The 23,331-nt window shown below is 40.6% G+C and overlaps 1 protein-coding gene and 1 long non-coding RNA gene across 8 annotated transcripts in view; one reads left to right on the forward strand and one right to left on the reverse strand.

Annotated features, from left to right (window-relative positions):
* Positions 1-4,216: 4,216 nt before the first annotated feature.
* On the reverse strand, positions 4,217-14,721 carry LOC119857285. The gene is made up of 2 exons (XR_006281835.1): positions 13,493-14,721; positions 4,217-4,291 (listed from the first exon to the last, which is right to left on the reverse strand). It is a non-coding gene; the product is annotated as an uncharacterized LOC119857285 (long non-coding RNA).
* Positions 14,722-15,396: 675 nt separating this feature from the next.
* The window catches only part of MEIS2 (Meis homeobox 2), a 178,614-nt gene continuing 170,679 nt past the window's right edge, over positions 15,397-23,331 (forward strand). For 2 of the 7 annotated variants that reach the window (XM_043515709.1, XM_043515711.1), the window contains exons 1-6: positions 15,397-16,282; positions 17,239-17,471; positions 18,913-19,054; positions 19,581-19,631; positions 20,389-20,439; positions 21,265-21,414. In XM_043515709.1, coding sequence (XP_043371644.1) covers positions 16,271-16,282; positions 17,239-17,471; positions 18,913-19,054; positions 19,581-19,631; positions 20,389-20,439; positions 21,265-21,414 — 639 coding nt within the window. In that variant the 5' untranslated portion in view covers positions 15,397-16,270. Of the gene's footprint in view, positions 16,283-16,358; positions 16,715-17,238; positions 17,472-18,912; positions 19,055-19,580; positions 19,632-20,388; positions 20,440-21,264; positions 21,415-23,331 lie in introns of those variants that run through there. The other 5 variants (XM_038406016.2, XM_038406019.2, XM_038406015.2 and 2 more) reach the window with 4 other exon arrangements.

Genomic DNA, 23,331 nt, shown 5'->3' on the forward strand with positions numbered 1-23,331 from the left:
TTTCTGACAAGCTTATCTTGGGGATTGGGGAGGACGTGAGGTTATCCTTTTCCAAAGTTATTCGACATCTGGGTTTCCCCTTCTGCAGTGTTTTGACATGAGTTAATTGCAAGCTTCATTCCTGTGAGTGGAGGCTTTTAAACACAGCACTACAAGAAGTCATGTGCTTCTCTTTCTTAAAGGACCAAAGTCCCCTGTACCACTTCCAAATTGATGTTATTGCTTGGTTTTGACATCAGTGCTACTATGTATGTATAACTTCACTTGACCCATTACATATCCCTTCATCAGTTATCTTGGAGAACAGAGAAATCACAGAGGACACTGAAGAAAGAATGCTGGCTAATTTCTTACAGTTTGTGTTTAGTAATCAAAGAAGGAACATTTAGGAGAAACAAATACATTGGAGTAATTTTTAAATGAGTGCTTTATATTCAGCAGTTTTACCTTTTGGCTCTATATGCTCATCAACATTTTAAACTATTCCATTTTAAATAGCCACAAAGCTCACAGGTGAGACAGAGATCCAATACTTTATTGATGCTTACAGAAGGGCAAAATGAAAAAGCTCTGATTTAAATGGTTAGGTTGGCCATCTTTCAACCTGTCATTATTTTAAAGCCCTGTACTCCAGCAATTTGCCCTAAGACTTGCAACTCAATTCCACTTCATGGAACAAAATTCCCTGAAATAAGTGGATAATCTCCACTGAACATGATTTTATGATAGTACTTTGATTAGCAGGTGAACCTTCTTCTGAAGCCATGTGCAATATGTAATAGCATTATTTTACAACATTGCTGTTCAGATACATTGAAAATTGAATTTTTAGCTTAATAAGCAAAACAATACAGGAGATGGAACAGGCAAAAGAAACTGTAACTGTCTTGAAAAAATAAAAAAGTTATGTCTGGTCACTTTATACACAGCAGTTATCCAAATACATGCTGAACTGCAAAAATATAAACACAGACAAAAAGAGTCTTTATGTGTCTTTCTTCACCACATGCACATTTTTTTCTCCTTTGTCAAAAACTGTAACTGCAATTTACAAGTATATGCACAATCAAATTGCTATTGATTTAGCAATGCATTTCTTTGATGTCCCTTGCCTTAACCTCATTTTGCATTATTTTAAACTGTCACTTTATTTATTTATTTATTTGTGACTCATGAATATTCAAATCTAATTTGCACTTACAAATAAGCATGCACGTAAAAAAGGTAATATGTCTCTATATTTGCCCTGTGTTTTGTATTTATTTGCAGATTGTTTTCTTAAAAATACTCTTAAAGTAATTCCATCTATTTAAACACAAGTGGCCTGATTCTCCCCTCACACCAGCTTTAACCAGTGAAATTCCAGTAACTTCAGTATAGTTACTCCTACCTTACACCAGAGAAGAAACTCGGACCCAGTTATTTTTCCTGTCTTATTCCCCCTGCTGACTTCACATTCAAACTCATCAGTATTTTTTGCAAACATGTTTCTTTGTAACAACAGCAATTTCTATTTATTACTTTAGTAAGGGAGAAAGGCCTGAATTAAAACCCTTTATCCTAACACCTTCAAACTTTACAGCAGTTCAGATCTGCATTTGAATTGGAAAGCCATGATTTGGAACCATTGGTACTTATTGATAATACAGTATTTTATTCTTGGGTACCATAAATACTTCATTTCTTCCTCTTTTTGTATGGTGGTAGTAGACACAAAATAGAGTTTTACAACTGTAAAAATATCAATATAGAAATATAGTCGTTTCCATCAAAATAAGGACCCAACATTCGCACATTCATAACTCCCAGTAAAGTCAATAGGAATTTTCAAAGCACAAAAAATGCAGGACTAAGCCCTTTATATCTACTTTTCCATTTACGTTGGGGTAGGTAAGAAATTGAATGGCTCCCTCGAACACTAAAAATTCCTTCAGATATTTATTCTCAAATCAATCTGTTATCCTGAATCTATAGGGTGCAGCCAACACCTTATCAGTGGCTGAAATCTGAAAACAACAGATCAAGGAGCATCTGCCTCTGGGACAAACAATGTTCTTCTTGCTCCAAGCACAAGACCCATTTGTAACACAGAATAATTTGGAGTTAAACCTAGGTAGGGGAAGAAAATTAGGACAATTCTCCTCATGACTTTTGGTTCTTTATAATAATGTTGTAAAATTGTAATTATATTGTCTTCACAAAAAATAGAGCTGATTTCATACTGCAAAACTATATTTGGAACTGGTGTTCAGATTCCAAAAGAGAGTTTAGTTTGTCATGTTTGTATCCATTTTTACTCACTATATGTAAGCATTCATACAAACAGATGTTCATCTCACAAATGGGTGTGATGGGTGCTCTTTGTCCTTTTATTGACTTAAATGGAAGCAAAATCAGGTGTGAATATTTGTTATTGCTTTTTGCTGTTAACCTCCTGTTTAATAAACTTTCACCAACCAGTTGGAGAGCAGAACTAATACCATGTGACTAAGGTAACCAGTCATACATCAAGAATAATGAATTGCAAAAAGTCCAAATGAACATTTTGCAAAGGGCCCATAGACTGAAATTTGTTTGCCTAAACTATTCAACTTGCAAGTAATGAATACTTTCACAGAAATAAGGATTGATTATGTGGTCCTAATCCTTCTTTGAAGTTTTTAGGTGCTATCATAACACATATCAATAATCATTCATCTGAGAACGGAAAATAGCACTATTTTGACCAGCTAGTGTGTATTCAAAATTAATAATTTGATCAGCTCTTCCACCAAGAGAAAAACTTTGGAAAAAAATTGTGTTTTAATGTGTGTGAATGATGCAAATGAAATATTTCAGTATTTAGTGTAAAATAATGATAAATACATCTAGTTTGATAATTTTTCCACTAGAGCCAGGATCATGCAGCTAAGTAACATGGCTCAGCTGTTGTGAAGTACAAGGTAAAGCCAAGTGCCCTCAAACACCCAAGAAATAGTATTATCCAGTGTGACACATGCCTGGATATGTCTTATTCTGATCGTAATATGGCCTCCAGGTAAGAGTACAGGACAAACACTTCTTATGTTTTTTGGGGTTTTTTATTGTTTTATTTTTCTACTCCAAAGAGCTGCTTCTATTAGAGCTTTTTATGCCACTAATCAATAGAACTATTAGTGATGGGTTATAATTGCATATGACGTAATACTAGGAGGTTTATAAATTTGTGTATACTTGCTTTATAAGAAATGTATTAGTATATTGTGGATTAATCTTGTTTCATCATTTAAGAAGCCTGTTTATTTCTTCAGATGTAGAAAATATTTTAAATTGCAGCATATATCATGCACTTCATAATATCAGAGATGATGTTGAAAACATGTCATACAAAAACTACGAATGACAATAGCTAAAATACTAATTAAGGGCCTGGTCCTCTGAGGTGCCAGGAGCTTATTACTGTGTGCTGAAGATCCACAATTCCTATTAAAGTCAGAGGGAATTAGGCAAACTCAGCGCTTTTCACGGGGTGCTCAGCATCTTGCAGGATCAGGTAGATAGCCCTGTCCTGTATTCCTCAGTCAGGCAAAAATCCCATTTAAATCAATGGGAGTTTTGTCTACAAGTTTGGACCCCAAAATATTGAAGGCTATCAACATATGGAGGGGATTGCCTGAAGGGAAGCACAGCTGGAAGGTTGATTCCCTTCAAAGGCATCTTCTCCTCTAGCAGATGAGACCTACAAGATGATTTTCAGATCTTTTGAAGTGTGCAGATCTACATGATTAACAGAGGTCAAATCTCTGGCTCCCTGGCTTTCTGCATGAAGATTATTATAAATATTATTATATTAACATAATCCTGCCAGAAACACTTAGGCCAATCCATCCCTGGTGGAACACTATTGAAGTCAGTAGAGTACACCAGAGAGGGGTTTTGCCCTTTGAGTCTTATCAGCTAGCTGTGAGGGAAGGAGCTCTGAGTAATTAAAGTCTCTGAATACAATGAGCTGCCTAGTCATGAAACTTCATTGTTTGCTTTGAAGATTAAAATCACTTCATTCTATATCCATGTTCTTTGACACCATCATTATTTTTTTATTTAAAAACATACAATTGCCAGCATAATTTAAAATCAATACAGCTTTCTAGACTTTCTTAGGCTGAAATTGCTCATGGATGCAGTGATAGCCTGAGATTTGATGAGCCTATTTGTTGTCTCTTCTAGTTCTTCTTCATCCACCTTATGAGGGGCATTTAGTAGCTGCATTAGCCCTTCCATGGCAGTGTTATTTTGAACCATCCCGCTTTACCTGCCAATATTCAAAAAAATAATAATAAAAAAAGTTAAATGAACACCAGAAAAAAATTAAAATAAACAAACAAATACAGTCATGCAGATTTTTCCCTTCACAAAATGAGGTGAAATTGTTTTATTTTCCCTGAGTTTTTCTAAGCACCTGTGGTGTAATTTATTGAGCAGGAGTGATGGAAGCGGGCAGATAGGTGATACCAAACGTGAAAGAAAGAAGTTACATGTAGGTCTGTCAGGGTGGGTGGCAGTTGAGTGTTTTCGGGATGCATATAATAAATCTTAAAAGGATGTAAAGGGTAGCAGGCTAATGAATTTGGAAGCTGCCTTCTCAACTGTCTCTGGGTGTATAGAGCTTTTTCTTCTGAAGACTGTCAGACAGAGGTTCAAAAACACTTGAATATCTTCATTATGCCTAAATTGTCTTCTGTTGCAGCTTTAACCATGCACAGTGAGGGATGGGACTTAGAAATATGTCCTGATTGAGTGGGATGAAAAATGCTTCCCTTTTGACTTCCATCCCCTTGGGGGGAGATGCTGCACCTAACAATTGTTTCTGGTGCTGAGAATATGCTCCCATTTGTACTAAATAATAGAATATCAGGGTTGGAAGGGACCTCAGGAGATCATCTAGTCCAACCCCCTGCTTAAAGCAGGACCAAACCCCAATTAAATCATCCAACAGATTTTTGCCCCATATCCTTAAATGGCCTCAGTGGTTTGAACAGGCCAATGCTCAAACCACTGAGCTATTTCCTCCCCCCAAATCTCTGGAGCACGTTTCTACTGAGTTGTTGGAAGACTTTCTAAGATTGGCAACACCACTCTGCCTTTGGCTAATGAGTCTGCCCAGGAGATTATCAAGTGCAATTACTTTCAGGGAATAACAACATACCAATGACCAGTAGGTAACATGGACTCTGCAGAGGGAAAGGAAACATACGTTCCTAGGAATAAAAGGCTATGAATCAGGGTTAATTATCCAGTAGAGGGAACAGGGTTATACTAACTCTCACTTCCTGACTCGCACCAATAGATCACTTCAAAATGTGAGCTACTTACACAAAAACATTTGCAAAGCTCAGCTCCCCCCACTTCATAGCTTTTGTTGTTTTATTCATAATGAATGTGGTTGAGGTACATTTTCTTTCCCTACCCTTTGCAATTTATGAGGTAAGTTGCTCGACACCTGGTTGGTTTGGACCGAGCTAGGGCAGCCAAATAAAACTGAAGAAGAAGTTGGTGGCAATGAGAATGTAGTTAATGTCAGTGGGATATTTAATCTGATGCAAAGTTTAATTCAATGTTTTACATGTGCACAAATGACAGGTTTCAGAGTAGCAGCCGTGTTAGTCTGTATTCGCAAAAAGAAAAGGAGTACTTGTGGCACCTTAGAGACTAACAAATTTATTTGAGCATAAGCTTTCGTGAGCTACATCCGATGAAGTGAGCTGTAGCTCAGGAAAGCTTATGCTCAAATAAATTTGTTAGTCTCTAAGGTGCCACAAGTCCTCCTTTTCTATGTGCACAAAGCATCTGAAGACACCATCCTTCCCTCAGACATCATTAAGGAGGTGGGGCAATCAGGCAAGAGGCTACCTTTAGCTTCCGGGAGGTGGGAGTACTCTCCATTATTCTAGCACAGAGGAAGCGAAATCTGTCCCAGGTGATTTGGTTATGTACATTCCTAGGAAGGAATGGAGGAAGAGGGGGAGGGCACAACATTTTGGCTTGAACAGTATGAAAAGCGTGTGAAATAGCACATCCAGGCTATCCCCCAACCGGTCCCCAGGCTGGCAGGAGTCAAGGGGCGGCAGGATTCGACTTTACGGTTATTTTGAAAAATAATAACAGTGATGATCACAAGGAAAAGCTCTCGACCAGGTGTGGTTGCAAAACAGCAGTAGGGGGAACGGGCCAAACTTAGAGGTGAAAGCCAGCCGTTTGCTCATGGTCAAGACAGCGTTCTCCGGGCTGGGTGGGAGTGCGCTCCAGGGCTGGAGAGACTGCTGTGATTTGTAACTTCTCCGCGGGCTCGGGGCTCGTCGGCGGATGGTGCAAGGGCGACCCCAGCGCAAATTCTCCCCCACGTGTAAACGGCCCTGCGAAGTCCAGGCGGCTGTGCTGAAACAAGGCGCACATATATTGAGTTTGTCAGGGATCACAAAATGTGAACTGATTATTCAAACAGCCATCGATTATAAGAGAATGCTTACTGCAGCAATGGGAAAGGTTAAAAGGAAGTTGACCTTCTGCGTACGTGACATAAAGTCGTTAGGTAAATGAGATATTCATACAGGGTGTAATCAAGGTCATGCTAATTTTATTAGTAGTATTAAACTCAGTCTTGAGCTTCAGTTGGGAGCAGTAAACTGTCCCCTTGGGAATCAAAACATGAGCTAGTCCCCAGTGATTGTTTTGTTTTTTAAATATATCCCGTGCTGAATTACTTTGGATTTGCTGAGCCCGATCCTGCGGCCTCGGCGCCCATTGATGGCAATGGTGGGAGCTGAGGGTCCGCCGCCCGTGCACAGGATCGAGCCCAGTCTCAGTTCCCATCAAGTTTATAGGTGCGAAGGGGCACGCACACACACACGCGCACACACACACCCCCACACCCTCTCCGGGGTACGTCAGCTTTTAGCCCATGGGGAATCCGGCTTGCTTGCGTTTGCCCTGTTAGAGACGCTCTTGTCTCCCAGATAGGATGAGAGCGTGCACCAAAAATTAGATGCATTTATGCACATATTTATCCCCTCTAATTATAGAAATTAATCCTCTTACTTAGGACTAAAAGGTAACTTCTGAGGCGTCCCTTTGATGTTTAACAGCATCATTTGGGGCTACCAGTCCAACTGATTAAAGAATAATTGCTGGTAAATGCTTTCCGAGTGGATTGTGTTTAATTGAGAGGCATTCATAATTGTGCGGCTTACCGCAAAATGAAACGCAATTTAAAAAACGCAGAAATTCTAACTGATATTTATTCTAATTATGTTTATTGTTCCGGCTAATTATTTCACGAGCTGGGATGTTGTTCCCCTTTCCCCAAAAGAAAAAACGACACCCAGCACTCCCAAACATTCCCTGGAATTTTTTCCAGGTACAATCTTGGGAGGGTTTTTCATTGTTATGTTCAATTATAATTAAATGTTTCGGCTTTCTCCCTTCCCACTCCCCCCCCCCCCGTGCAACACCTTGGGATGTGAGAAAGTGATGGCAGCTCTCTTCCCCCAGACCTCGGAGTAATTGCAGAAGGGCTGATGAATTTCTTGAAGAAACACTTGCCACACACTGCGGAAACCATCCCCTAGCAGGATTTTACAAGCCAAAGTAAACAAAGCACCCCAGGGGCGATTTCCCCCCTTTGCGCAGTTTACTTCTCCATTTACTTCAGAAGTGATCACACGCACACCGAGAGAGAGAGAGAGAGAGATACACACGCGACATTTAGAACATGAATCACAGTTTACATTTCGAAAATCTTACGGCTAAAACAAGCATGCAAATAGAAGGTGTTAAGAGGGCTGGTCGGTCATTAAAAGAAGCTCTGCAGTTAGCACTGCAACCTTGCCTATTCCACATGCACCCGACCACCTCTTCATACGGTCTTTGAACACACAGATCCCCAAAAGAAAATTCAAGTAATCTCAGCAACACCTTTCACAAGCAATTTCTCCAGGGAAGAGAATAAAGTTACTAGGCTAATTTGACTATGTATAGACTCTAGAGAGTTTAGCATTTAAGTCGATTTATTTTATTCCTTTTACTAGGCTCTCCATGCAAATTGGAGAGAAGTACCTAAATCAGCTGGCTGCCCCTTAGCAAAAAGCTTTTACTTTTCAAGCAAATGACAGGTTCTGAGATGCCCTTGTTAAAGTGGGGGCGAATTAAAAAAAAACAAAAACCAAAAAACTGTCAATACTGCTCCTAACTCGCGTTTTTCATTTCACTTCCAAAGCCGCTAAGAGGGGAAATACGCAGCGCACCTATATTTATGGCTTCTTTTGCTTCCTTGTTGCAACTACCATCGAAACGTGTATGGTGAGTTCCTTTTTCGCCTCTGCTTTTCAGTCTTCACAAGTATGATCTGGCTCATTTAGGTGCATCTCTGTCTGTTCCTGTAGCGCGTCCCAGTTTCCTAAAGGGTTTAATTTAAGTGTGATTGTGATAAAGTGTTTAAATTCTATTGGGGGGAAATTGGAGGTGAGGGACAATCCACCTCTATGCAAGTGAGAAATAGCCCAAGACTTGTAAAGCGGGGCAGAAAGGGGATTTTTATGCAGCAGGGTCTGTACTTTTTGCTGCGGCAGAGCCCTGAATCCTTTGATTTAACTGACATAGATTCTCCAGAAATAGGAAAAGGAGAGAGGGGCTCAGGGCGCGGGGGGGTGGGGGAGGAGAGCGCGGGGGGGAGGTATTTTATGTAAATGAGCAAATCCGAAATGTATTACAAATCCACTGTAATAAAACTGACAGTTTTGACAGTATTGACAACATAAATATATGTTGGAACACAGCACTTTCAGAGACACTTAACCGATGAAGCAATAAAAAGATTCGACTACAATATTTCAAATAATCGACATTGATGTTTTGATACATCATTTTTATACCTCGAATCGATCTATCACTCTGTGACCGGTCAATTTTAAGTAAAAATCTGCTGCAATTATTTACGCTATTGCCAATGAGGACCTAATAACTGTTTTCAATTAATTACAGCCAAACTAAGCATTATGAGGACTAACTGGCCGTATGTTCTGTTACACGTCCCTTGTATTTCTTGTATGGAGCACAAACAAATATGTATGTTGCATGCTCTTTGTGGAATCAAACAGGAAGATGTACAGAGGAGATCCGATTGTTTTAGAAATAAACTCTCCATCTTTTGGTAAAACACCGCGAGCGCTGTTCATGCCAGCCTCAAAACTATATTTCCAGGAAACACGTTATATTGTTTTGCCAGTCATTTCTTTTATGCATGAACAGACCAAGCTCTACACATTTATTTATTTATTTATTTTTAAGTTAAGATCCCTGTCCCGCTTCAGACAATGGACTGGGTAGATCTTTCAAAGAGGGAAATGGGTACTTCGACTGTGTGTATCCCAGTCATTTCAAAGCGGGTCTGGACATTGTTCTCTGCATACCCCAAGCCAAACTCCAGAATAAAACGAACCCCCTTTTGGAGTTTTGTAGGCAGCCGGAGAATAAAAGTGACTGTTTTGAGCGAGAGAAGGAAGCTGCAAGTGTAGCTGGTAGGCTCTGTGGTTGCTATAATAAACCGGTTTTGTTATCCATCTTTCTTTTTTAAATCCCTAATTTTCCTTTTGTTACGATGCCAGGTTGGAAAGATTTGTTTTATGTCCACGGATTCCTCCAATAAATACAAAGCAAATTGCCAGTTCTGCACCAACCCCACTGCGTTATTACGAAATATCGACAGGTATTTTTCCCCTTTCTGCTTTCGATGTAAATATCCAGGTTGTCTGTTTATGCCGAATAGATCTGATCTTCATATGTACATTTCGTACAGCCTACAAAATATGAAAGGCGCGCTGTCCTTTTACATTAGCACTTCAAATACAGTTCACTTGCATAGCTACATAAAACATTCTAGGGGTGCCTATTCAGGTTGGCTTGGGGTTATTTTAATGCCCCTCTTCACACACATACACCCCCAAAAGGCCGCTGCAGTGGGTTCTGATTTAAGGAAGATACAATTATCCTAAAAGGAAGTGAGGGATAGATGGGGGGGGGGGCGCAGAATCCTTAACGTAAAGATTTCCACTTCCTATGTTTCTCCGGGTGAGTGGACTCCCAGATTTGGAATCCACTTTTACCATCACCTTGTGAAAAAGGCTTTTCAGTGCTACGCTCTGGTCTCATTTAACTGTTCAAAGCAAAACCAAAAAAAAAAAAAAAAGCGCAATATTTGGGGGCTGAATGGAAAAAGCACTTTTCTGAAAGTGTTGGAGTCCCGCCAGATAGCGCTAGAGGGCTGTTTATTGAATCGCTTCTTCTCTTCTGTGGGATCTTTAACAGAACAAACAGGAGAGAAAGAGAGAGAAATAAGGGAGGGGGGAAAGCCACCCCACAAGTACCGTTTTAAATCTCTGGAGTTTATTGGGAGAATAATAGGGACTTGCAAGTGAATAGAGAACCTAGATCTCCCTGGGTTCGTGTTGTTTTTTAAAAGAGAAAGAGAAAGAAGGGGCGGGGGGGAGGATGTTAACAGGTAACTAAATGAACCTCCTCCTAATCCAACTTCCAAAGATCCCAATCATACTGCAGTGGAGGTCAAGAAAAGTTCACCGTGATGGGCTACCATTGACTTTCTGGAGTGGAAAGATTTTCGAAAAGTAATAGATTGCTGAAAAGGGGGGGGGGGGAGCAAAGCACATTATTGGAAGGGGGGGGAGAGAAGTAGTAAATGAACTAAATGCACACAGCGAGTTGAAGAAACTAAAATGTACTTAATTTTAAAGGGACATTCTAGACCAGACCTAGAAAATGATGCAGCTGCCTGAATCCACATATTTAGTGAATAATTTAGGGGAGAAGACCAAATAAGAATTAGATTGAGATGAGTAAAAACGGATCAAGTTCTAATAATGAAACCTATTCTTCGTATGGGACAGGGAAGAAATCAGCAAAGTGAAGTTCTTGTATGTGGGAGATTAAAATATGGAATATTCTTTATAATAAAAATAAGAATGGAATAGTAACATATTACACTTGATCTTCTGGATAGTATACTGAAAAGAAAACTTCCTGTGGATTTTGATACACGGTTATGGTTGTATTAGAACCCTACAGACCATTTAAACAGAATTACTTCTTTCGTCATTAAATCTGATGCATTTCATTCAACAATATTCCAAGAAAAATACAAATTAAAATATTCAAAATAGTTCATGTTATTCTGCAATATCCCTCACCTTTTCATTATAGTTTGTCTGCAAATGTGGAGGATAGGTTACATTTCTGGATACAATTTGCATGATCCAAAAAAATACTTCGGCTCAGCAACCAATCAAAGAAACATTGAATAAAGTTACAAACAAGATTAAGGTTCAAATAATTTGTCCCTTCAGCCAGGCGCCAATTATTCTAACAGAGGTAGGAAGGCTAAAAGGATTTAAACCACGCGGATTTAATAAACCAGATTAACAATATGTAATTTTCAAACTGTTAGGGACCCCAAAGTAAACTACCCAAAATATCTATTAAACCAAATGGCTGCCTATAGGAAGTAGAGGATTTCCGAACAGTAAATAGTGATTTCGTGTAAGCATAGCCTGTTTCCCCAAACTTTCTATTTGCAATAAAATATGGCACTGTGCATAAAAGCAGTGGTTTAACATAAACAATGGAATATACTTCTTGCAACTAAAATATTACCTGTTGTGCAACTCCGTTTTTGCAGGGGCTCTCAGAAATAGAGGCAGATCTCAAAGCCAGCAAAAGGCTAAAATGCCACACTTCGGAAATGCTGATTGAAAACAGACTCTACATTTTAGCGGATTTTCTCTCTCACTCCCTCCAAGAGCTAAGAAGCCGATTTGGGAGTTTGAAGGGAATAGGTTTCAGCGTCCATATTTGTTCTGGTGCACTTGTAAAATGCGATTTGAAGAGGATCTTTAGCCCTCTGATTGTCTTTGTATTGTTTTTCTTGAAACGGATCTTTTGCCCTTAATGAATCCCCACGCAGCTGGACAGCTCCTTCTCGGACACTGAGAGCTCTAACCCCAAACTGACCCCAATTTGACACCACAAGATGAAATTTTACCGCCTGTTAAAACCATTTCCAGCCTCGGCAAAAGGAGCTGGCTGTTGACGGAGATGCACTTCCATACCGGACACCTAATTTCTCTTTGGATTTTGATCTAATCTGAAAAAAAAAAATCATGCTCCTCTCTCACACTTTTCACGGGGATCAGCCTTTGTTGTAAGTGTGTGCACGCGAAACTGGAAATCAGCCAATTTAATCTCCCTGAATTACTGGTTTTTTTTAAAGAGTATCCCACCATGCAAGGGAAAAAGAGGAAGGAAAAAAAAAAAACCTTACCACTACTAACGAGAGCTAAGAGTTCTGCTGCTTCTTACATTCTTATCTAATCCTGAATATGTCCAAGGCTTCATTTTGGGACACTAACTTTAGATCCTCTAATGGCTAAACTGTAGCGCTTTAAACTATGTTCCCATATATTGTATGCTTTAATCCACTGGGATAGTGGGAAAAGGTTCCATCTTTCTTCTTCCCTGAGCATAGAAAATGACACAAAGGGGAGCATGAAAAACTTTTACCTGATCATATGAAATTTTATTTTCTACCAGCTTAAAATCATTTTTAAAAGTTGGTCTGGCTTCTAGGTGGCTCGCACAGGTCATGGCTAGCCAGCTCAGGGGCTTTAGTTTGAGATGAAAATTGTGAAAAGAGCAACGTTTGGTACTGCAACATCTTTTTGCTATTTTTGTAGCTATATTTATGTTGCTCTTTAGCCATTCTTTACTCTGGAGAATTGAAATCTACATTGAATATTATGAAAATCATGCATGTGGGGAAAAATGAAGTATAAAATAATGCTATAATTAATGAAGCACCCTCTCATTTGTAAATCAAGTGGTGTAGAAACTTCCTTTTTACAAGGAAACGGATAAACTTTCATCACAATACACCCTGCCTGGGATCTGAACAAATACACGAAGTCTACAGTGGAACTAGATTACTTTTATACAGCTATATTACAATGAAGGACCCTTTCTTGTATCATATTGAAGCTATTTGAAATGAGACATACAGATGTATTCATTCTGCCACTATTAGAAAATAAGGTGAGAAGCTGTACATATTTAAAATATATCCTAGTACCATAATCAACTGATTCCGATGAAGTTTAGGAATTTGGCATCTTTCTAGGGGGCGAAAAAGCAAATGACTAGATCTATAAAAAAGTCTGTTAGAAAAGTACAGCTGTAAAACTAGGAAAGGATTTGCATAACCTACTGCTCTGTAGGTCTCCGTGCACCTAAAGGATTAGCCAAGTATTCATTACTATGAATATCTTGAATTGCGTTACCGATTTATACGACAGAGTATAAAATACTGCACAACAAAACCGGCTTTTTCCTTGCAAAATGAATCGACTTAACCACTGCTTGAAAGAGATCTACATACTAAGGGCTTTTTACTCACCTTTCTTTATAGTCCCGTGAAAATCAGTCACAGAATATCGGTTGCTCTTAGAGCTAGCTTTAATCTTGGAGGAGATCCTCTAGGGGAAAAATAACCGGTCTGCTCTTCGGCTTCTGACGATTTTTAAGGAGGGTGCAAGTCTGGCTAAAAGTATCTGAGTGACTTTTCTCCATATTGCTCTCATATTTGTAAATACAGGCTGCTCTGCAGGGCTCACCGCTATCAGGACTCGTAGGAATGCCCACTGGCGTTTGTCAGCCCTCCACACTATCTTTCTTTATATGTGAGGGCTGATTTCCCGCAGACATCATTGTTATGATGGCTCATTTAATCAAACTGTTTAATTGCTCCGGTAATCACTATCATCATCACAGGTACTCAATCATTCATCATTTTCGAGGGGTTTATTGACCTCTGGAGCTCATTCTCTATGCCCATTAAAATCTAGCCAAATTTCTATAATTACCCTTTGGGTTTTTTTATTCATCTAGTTAGTTAGTTTCCAAAAAAATCTTAAAATAACAATAATAAACAATCCCTAACTGACTCAAATACATTTTTGCGGTGTATGTTTAAAAGCCATCTATGTATGAGGCCACATTCACAACTGGGTACATACATAATCATTGATAAATCCCACTATTAACGGGATAGACTGTTTTAGATTTTATGTGCAGGGGACCGTGAACGAGAAAAAGGGGGAGTGGGGGACAAAAGTGCAGCAATCGATAGTTTGACCATCGCTCCTCCCCTAAACTTCAAGCATCCCCCATGATTGATGATCTTGGGTAGCTTTGGTAATTGACTGCTCTGAGGTAAGGCATGTTTTAGTTCCAGCAAAGTGATTGGGCGAGAGAAACATACCAAAATTGACGTATGAGTGTGTGTGTGTGTGTAAGTTAATTGTGTGCTCAAGGAGGGTGCACCATCTCACTTAATTTGCTAAACAACCCTACTGTAATTAGCACTACCATTAGAAGGCATTACCGAGTTAATACTTAAGCATATATTCCCCAAATACAACACAGATCTAGAGCAAGGTCCAGCAACATACATACATACGTAAGTACATTGTACACACAAGACCCAGTGTCTGGCTCAACGTAAACGTGCAAACAAAATCTACATAACATTTTGGGCTTATCATACAAAAGAGTAACCATGACTTTGTTTTAAAGCCGCTTTTAAAGACCAAAAACCTTATCACAAAACTAAAAGGATTTCCCTCCTCCTCCTCCCTCCCTTCCCCTCCCCCCCCCCAGACATCACAACTGCGGTTGAGAGAAGCGATCACTTAATGAAGAACAATGCCAAATATAGTTTCAATGAGGTGTTCTCTTCATGTCCTGGAAAATTAATTTTTTAAACAGCGTAATGAATTTACACAGGAAAGAAACCACACTTTAAACATAACATTCTGGCAGAGACGCAGTACTTTGTTAAAGCAAGCTTGTTTCCTAGAGAAGATTAACTTTATATGACCCTTTACATTTTAACTGTCTATTCCCACAGACGTGCATTCCATTCGCGGCTACAGTGGTATCTGAAGATTAAAAATTTGTTAACAATATGCTAAACAACGCAGTAAAGCAGGATATACTTTGCTGGTAAAATAATCTAGTGAAAACCAAACCAGGTCTAGGCTTCTATCGTACTTTTCTTCTTGCTTTCTGCAGTTTTCCCTCTTCCCCTCTCTCCCACAAACACACTCACTCTCTCTCTCTCTCTTCCTCCTCCTGTGTCTCCCTCTTTCTCACACACTCTCCCTCTCCTATATGAAAAGGAAGGTTGATTTGCTATGGGTATGATCTGTTGTATGGCTCCCCCCATGTGGAGTTGAAGCAGTCCTGATTACATACTCTGCATATCACAGGCTTTATTCGCTCGCTCGCTCTCTCGCTCTCTCTCTGTGCTCTCCTCTCCCTCTCCCCTCTCCCTTGTATGTGTCTCTGTTGTAGGACTGGCTATGGCCACCACTACTTCCGGGTTCCGTCATTTCATTCTCCCGCCGATCAGCGCTGCAAAACTGAGCCTCTTCTATAAGCCAGCCAGCAGCCAACCTGCCAACACTTACTGACACTCACTCATCTCAGAGAGAGAGAGAGAGAGAGAGAGAGAGAGACAAAATACCTACCAGGAAAAAAAAGAGAGAGAGAGAGAAAGGGGGAAGTCCAGGTTTTGCAAACTATTCAATTTTTCTTCGCATCTTTCCCCACCCCCCTTCCTAGTACTTTAAAAAAAAACCCCAATAGCGATCCTAAAAGGCAAAACCCAAACGCGGAGTTACTGGAAGAAGAAACCGGGGTTAAAACGATTCCTCCTCTCTTCTTCATCATCATCAACCATCATTCATTCACTACCTTGACATTCCCTGGCTTTGATTGACAGCTGGAGTGGCAAAAAGCCATGAGACACGACAGTTTGGTTACATGTGGGTTGCTGACGGGCCGATCGTAACCTTCAGTTTGGGGGCTTGACAATTTTTTTTTTTTTTGCTTAGAGAAAGAAAACAGGAAAAAGAGAGAGAGAAAGAGAAAAAGGAAAGAGAGTGAGAGAGAGAAAAAAGAAGAAATACACAAACATCGTGGTTCTTGGCTGATTATTTTTTATTATTGTTATTATTATTGTTATTATTATTATTTACCCAGACTGGAGAATAGGAGAAGTCTATAAGTGGGTTGCCAAAAAAAGGAATCTTCTTCACTGTAAATCACTTTCTTTTCTGGACTGGGATATTAAATATACGACACATCCAGGAGTTTATTGGAGCGCAGACTGATGGCGCAAAGGGTAGGTTTAAATCTCCAACACTTACCTATATATAAATCCTCTCTTAAGAGGGGCCTGTCCTTTTGCTCTCCTCTGTTGCTGATGATGATGGCGGCCAGTATTAAAAAATAGCAGCAAAAATTATTCACCAGCTTTGTGTGTGTGTGTGTGTGTGTGTGTGTGTGTGCGCGTCTCTCTCTCTCTCTCTCTGTCTCTGCAATTGTTCCACGCTTTTTTCCTCTCCAGCTTTTCCCCCAGCATCGCGATTTCCCTGTTACTCTAGCTGCTCAGTAGCGCGGCTTTCACAGGGGAAGGCTTGCTGCGGCTGCGGCTGCTGTCGTTGCTGCTGCTGCGTAGGATATCTATACATATATCTATACACACATATATTGCTGCTTGTTTTGTCTCTGACTCTGACAACGACAAGGGAATTGCTACTAAATAATGTTTCTGGTAACTTTCAGATTATTTCCTCCCCCACCCCATGCACCCAACCTTCTCCTCCCTGCTTCCCAGTGTTTCGTTCTTTATTTATTTATTTGCTTTTGATTCTGTTTATTCATTTATTTCTGCTCTTTGCTTTCTAATTCAGAGTAACTCGAGTTTCTCCCTCATTTCCTTCCTTTTCATCCCAGTTTCCTTGTTAGGGTTTCTTCTTCCTTGATTGAAGCAGACCTCCTCCTCCCCCCCCCCCGTACCTCTTCCCCTCCTCACACGGCCCCCCGCCTTCCCCAACCCTTGCTAGCCTCTGTTCTTTATTTTATTTTATTTCATTTTGTATAACTCTCCCTCCGTTGTGGCTGTTCCTGTTTGGTTTTGCTGTGTTTGTGGTCTGTCTGGGTGCTTTACTCTCTTCTGACTTTTGTTGTTGTTTGTTTTTTTTTGTTTTGTTTTGTTTTTTCCTCCTCCTCCTTCTTCTTTTCTCCTTCTCTCTCTCTCTCTCTCTTTCTCTCTCTCTCCTGGCCCATTTTTGACAGTACGATGAGCTGCCCCATTACGGCGGGATGGACGGAGTAGGGGTGCCGGCTTCCATGTACGGAGACCCTCACGCTCCCCGGCCGATCCCCCCGGTTCACCACCTGAACCATGGGCCGCCGCTACACGCCAGCCAGCACTATGGAGCCCACGCCCCGCACCCCAATGTCATGCCGGCCAGCATGGGATCGGCTGTCAACGACGCCTTGAAGCGGGACAAGGATGCGATCTACGGGTAGGTACATGCAGGGTAACCCGGGCGCCATAGCCTGGCTTGCGGCGTGTGTGTTTTGGACCTGGGGAAGGAGGCAGAGGAGAAGAAGGATGGGAGAGGGCTCCCATCAGTGGGCACCGGGCTGGCGAGGTTGAAGGGGTAACTCTGTCTAAAGTCTGCTTTGGAGAAAAAGACTTGGTAGACACGGCTAGTGAGGGTTTTAGGAGAGTCACAGACACAAATCACTGCTCTGTAGGGAGACCTGTAGTGTGGCTTATTATTATTATTTATTATTTATTTATTGATAGTAATAATAATTAATAATAAATAATTTGTAGTCTGATGACATCGGAGGGACATAAAGTACCGATAGGAAATGTGCATCAGAAAATACACCCCTATAAGTGAAAGTTATTTTTTCTTTTTCTTCTATCTCTCGGAGAGGCACAAGTTAGGAGCTGGGACAGAGTGGGGTGGATACCACGGCACTGGATTATAGCTGAAGCAGTGTTGTTCTGGTTGATCAAGATGCCATAATAACACTCCTCTAGCACTGTAAATAAAGAGGTATTCAAATCGCGGAAGACAGAGTAATAATAGAGGGGCTCACTTCTGGCAGTCAACTCTTCTTTGAAATGGAAAAAAACTGGAGGCAGTGAGTAGAGCTTCCCTTCTTTAGAAAGAAAAAAAAATTAAAAACCCAAACCAAAACAACAAAACCCCTGTACCAATGCAATGCTTTGGGGGAATGACACGGGTTCCTTTCAGGGCAGTAAATTACCCCAAAAGAAGAGCTAGTAACCTCTAGGACACAAGGAGGGCCCCCGATCAGAGCGACAAAGGGGAAAAGAGGCAAACACACCCTTACTACTTAACACAGAGATATTTTTTTCAGGACTACTCCAATTATGGGAAAATATTTCTAGAAGTGCTTCTCCCTCCCCCTCTCCCAGCTCAGTTATCTAGACAGCTGGTATTTTACTTGGGTGTTCTTTCTAAGCCAGGAAACTTCACCACCTTTTTGCTAGCAGTCTACTTTAAAAATAATAAAGAAAACCCCCAACTACGAAGCAGTGCAAACAGTTCGCTTAACCGTGTTTCTCATTTTAGGGTCTAGCTTGGGGGTAGGGATGGGATTGTCCTGGTTTCATATTATTTAAAGCTGTGGCTAAAAGTGTAAGATTCACAGCTGAGCTACTGTAGTGGGTGCATGCGTTTGTTTTGTTCGGTGTTCAGGTTATTTTTGTCTCTGGTTTGTGGGATTTGAACAGTGGATGCGGTTTGGGATTTGACATTTTTAAAATATTTTTTTGAAGTTTTCATTCGTGTTTGCCCGGTTTGAAGGCGTAGTTGAGGGCTGCAGGGTGTAATGTGTGTGTGTGTGTGTATACTTGTTGATTAGAGCTCTTCTTTCTTGCCTCTCTCCCCCCCCCCCCTTTCTTTGTGTGTCACTGCCCGGTAGGCACCCGTTGTTCCCCCTGTTAGCGCTGGTCTTTGAGAAGTGCGAGCTGGCGACCTGCACTCCCCGGGAGCCTGGTGTGGCCGGCGGGGATGTCTGCTCCTCGGACTCTTTCAACGAGGACATCGCGGTCTTCGCTAAACAGGTCCAGCACTTTTTCACAGCCCTCCGACCCCGCTTCTCCCCCTACACCCCTCTCCCCCCAAAGCACCTATTATCGCACTTTCAGAGAGAGGGACTCTCATTTTTTGATTCCACACTGGAACTGGGGATTAGGGCGTGGAGTGGAAAATGTGTTCTGCCACCGCTCCACACTGGCCTCATCCGAAAAGAGTCGGTTCCGGATTGTTGAAACTAGTTCACCCAACTCCTCGCTCCCCCAAACCCTCATCCCCATCAACCCAATCCCAGTGATCGAGTTGTTAGCCAGACACACTCACCCAGGTAAAGGATAAAAAAGGAGAGGGCTCTGAAAGGACAGAGGCACCGGGCTGGCTGCAGTTTAGACTCTTTTTCACATAAATCGTTATTTCACGGAGCGTATTAATATTTTAATCTGGCCTGGGCGTATTTCGACTCGCTAGCTTGTCGCATGTTTTTCCTTCAAGTTATTCGCGTACAGGGCTTTGAACAGGGGCTGTAATTTACACTGATTTGCCTTCTTCTCGCAGGTCCGCGCTGAAAAGCCACTTTTTTCTTCAAACCCAGAGTTGGACAATTTGGTAAGGCTTCCACATTTGCCTTCCCCACACCCCTTTACTATAGTTTGTGATATTCATAACAAGCACCTTTCTAAAACATGAAGGGATCATTGTAAGTGAGGAGGCTGGAGGCGGCCGAAAGTTGCAGGTTCAGTCATCCAGGGTTTAGGACCAGGGAGGGGGAAAGCAGAAAGATTTAAAAACTACATCCCAGAGGCTTCAAAGAGGCTTCACTTTTAAAGTGAACTAGGGCAAACTCTGAAGTCCCAATGCATTGCAAAGCTGTGTTAAAAGCCACGGGAAGCGACAGTGAAGGAAATAACTGCTTAAGAAGAGCGAGCTGGAGATTTCTAGCGCAATTCTTTTGCTAATGCGGATGATTTCAATAGTAAAAGTGCCTAAATCCGCTTGTAAAGAAGATGCCAAATGATGCATCTTGAGCGTTTCCCCTTTTTTTTTCTTTCTTTTGAGGTGTGTGTGTGTTTGTGTGTGTGTTTGGTTGGTTGTTGTGCGGACCCTCCGAAATAAGTGCTTGGGGGAGGGATTTCTCTAGATCCCAGTGAGACACTAATCACCGCTCTTAAAATAAATATGGTAAAAATCGAGTGCTTAGGGTTAAAGTTGATCAAAATTGCTCAAGCGTGACCAGTGAGCTAAAAACCTGGCTAATGAGTGTGCTCCTGACAAGCCCCCTCTCTGCCCATTGGGGCTCGCAGCTCCGCACAGACCTCAGTGCGTCCTTCTCACAAATAATTCCTCGCTCAAAACTTTCTTGCAGATGATACAAGCAATACAAGTACTAAGGTTTCATCTTTTGGAATTAGAAAAGGTAAGACCAAGGGTGCTGGGGACTGTGACTCCCACTCTGATTATCCCCCCCCTCAATTGATTTGTTGTAGACACTTATAAACATTGCCAAAGAATACAGGGGAAACGCAGTGTGATATTGTAACCTGGGCCCTACGAGCATGTGACACTCGACAAACACGCTGAGCCCAACCCGGCATTTCTTTTTAATTGTAATTCGAATCGGATCCTTTAAAAAATAGTTTAACCCCTTTACATTCACCCTACTCTTTCCTTAAATGGATGCGATTTCGCCGAGTCAGATTATTATTTTCAAAATTAAATAACCCCTGCTCAAATCCAGATCCCATCGCCTTATTAACCTCAGTCAGCCTTAAATATTATGATTAAGCAGGAGGTGACGGGGGTAACTTTGCCTTGAGATGAGACTAGGATCTTTTCAGAGCATAGGCGCACTTATTTATTTTTACAAGTCCTGGAAATACATACATCTCTGCCCCACTTCAAACAGATCCCATCACAAGTTACCAGCTGTACCTGGCTGGATTGTGTATGCTCCAGCGATATGGGCTAGGTCCAGTTTCCAGTGTTTTGATGTTATCACCAAATCCGATTTTCCTCTATAGACTAGACTGAGCCCAGTCTCTTTCTCTTTCTCTCTAACTTGTTGCTGCGGCCAGTCTCTAGAGAATAATATGTGCTGTAACAATTTCTCTATTGTTTCCTTGCCTTCAACTATTATGCCCCTTAATTAGAGTTACTCGTGGAATAGATCACAGAGTTTCTCTTGCTACCAAAAAAAAAAAAAGCTGCAATCCGATATTTTGCCTTCCTTTTTTTTTTCCAGGTCCACGAGTTGTGCGATAACTTTTGCCATAGGTACATTAGTTGTTTAAAAGGAAAAATGCCAATCGATCTAGTTATTGACGAAAGGGATGGCAGCTCCAAATCTGACCATGAAGAACTCTCAGGATCTTCCACAAATTTAGCCGACCATGTAAGTCCTCTTGATCCCTTTATGGTATTTTTAAAGACTCTAACCTGCTTAGGAGTCCCCTTTTTTAGCCTGTGTAAGTCTCTCTCTTCCCCCTCCCCCATTCCCCTACGAGTTTTAAAGTTCTTCTTATGGTCGATTCCGCCCCCCCCCCCTTTCTCTATCTGTAGCACAGGGAGTTTGCTTATGATTTAAGTTTCCTGATTTGGGAGACTTGCAGTGCTAGCAAATTGTCTGTTTGATGTGGTGATCGGTGCTTTTTTCTGCTTTGCCAACCCTGTAATCAATGCAGTAATGCAAGAAAACAGAGTCGAGAAAGTTAGGGGGAAAGTTTGGTGATTTCCCCCTCCCCCCCTTGTGCAGATGACAAGCGCTGAGAATTATTGGCAGTTTTACATTGCATTAAGAAAAGAGTTAACACATTGGAGTTTCCAATGCTTTTGCTTTATAGCAACTTATTGTCAGAAGAATATGGACTTATTGCCAAGTGCCCGAAGCATCTTCATAATAAAAGACAGTAACCTTGATGAACCAATTATTAACAAAGTATTACAGAAAGCTGGAGAGAATTATGATTGAGTAATCGTAGGTTAGCGGTTGATTTTAACACTTCAGTAGTTGGTGAGTTATTGTTATGTGTGTAGGACTAAACGTTGGTGCTCATGGTAAGAAGAGTGGCTTTACTTCTCTGGCTTGTGTTTTGGTGCAGATCTTGTGATACTTTAGAATGTGTATATAGAAATAAATAGACATTTACGGGGGGGGGGGGAATGAAAGAAAAGATTTCAGCTGGTAGCGGAGAAAAGGGAACGAAATAGCTATGGTTAAAAGAGTGGGTGTGAACTATAGTTTATTTATAGGAATGCATCCCTGGGGAGAAAGGGGTTTACACAGTTTTAGGTTCAATTGAACTCATAATCTAAATGATACATCTAATATTTTAGCCCTTGAAATATTCATTTAACACCCGGTGTGTCTTAACCATACGCTGCACAGGCGCCTAGTTGTCTTTTCTTGTGTGGTAAGAAAAGAAGATTTAAATTAATGGAGAATCAGGTTTCTATGAGCTTCTTTTTACATTTAAAATATGTTGTCTGCATATTTAATAATCGTATTTGATCTGTATTGAAATTCATGGTAAGAAATAAAATAATATATTTTTTAAAAGTCTCCAACCTTAGAGTGCTTAAAGTTCCAGGACACTGAAAATGGTTTCTGTATTCCAGGCTTTAGCTTTCAATTCTTCATTTGTATTTGGTAAACCTAGAGGGGCTATATTCTTATGATAGTATGCATTTTTGACTTATTATTTTCAAATAAAAATGTATGCAGCAGTTACTGAAAGTTTCTCTGCTTATCAGTTATCTCATCTGTAGATAATAGAGTTTATGAGGCATGACAGTAGTTTTAAAATATCTGTTTTATGGGATTTTCAACCCTAAATTTGTATGCACAAGCACTAAGGGACTAGTAGAAAAGAAATTTAAATGAGTGGCAACCTGAAAGATATAGGCTCATTCTTTATAATTCAGAGCAATACAAAAAAAACCCTACAAGTTTTTTCCAGTACAGTTTCTTTACAAGAGTGTGTTTCAAGTGGAAGTGTAGAAATGGGGCACGCTGATGTTTATATTGAAGAGATTAGATAAACTAGCCTGTTTAGGGTTCTGGCAGATGGTGAATACTCAAGCCAATTTGCCGTGCTCTATTATAATATTTAAATTCAGATACAATGATAGGACAAGGTTGGAAAGGGTTAGCATTTTGATAATTTGATAACTATTATCTTCACTAAGAAGAATCTCCTGTTGTTTTTGTGGCCCAAAAAACAAACTCAAGTAAATATGACAACCCATTTATCTTACACCCTTTAGGGTTTACCACTTCACTGGGTATTATAATTTAAAGCCTTTTATTTCC

The sequence above is a fragment of the Dermochelys coriacea genome, chromosome 6, assembly GCF_009764565.3.
Source record: "Dermochelys coriacea isolate rDerCor1 chromosome 6, rDerCor1.pri.v4, whole genome shotgun sequence".
Taxonomy (NCBI): domain Eukaryota; kingdom Metazoa; phylum Chordata; order Testudines; family Dermochelyidae; genus Dermochelys; species Dermochelys coriacea.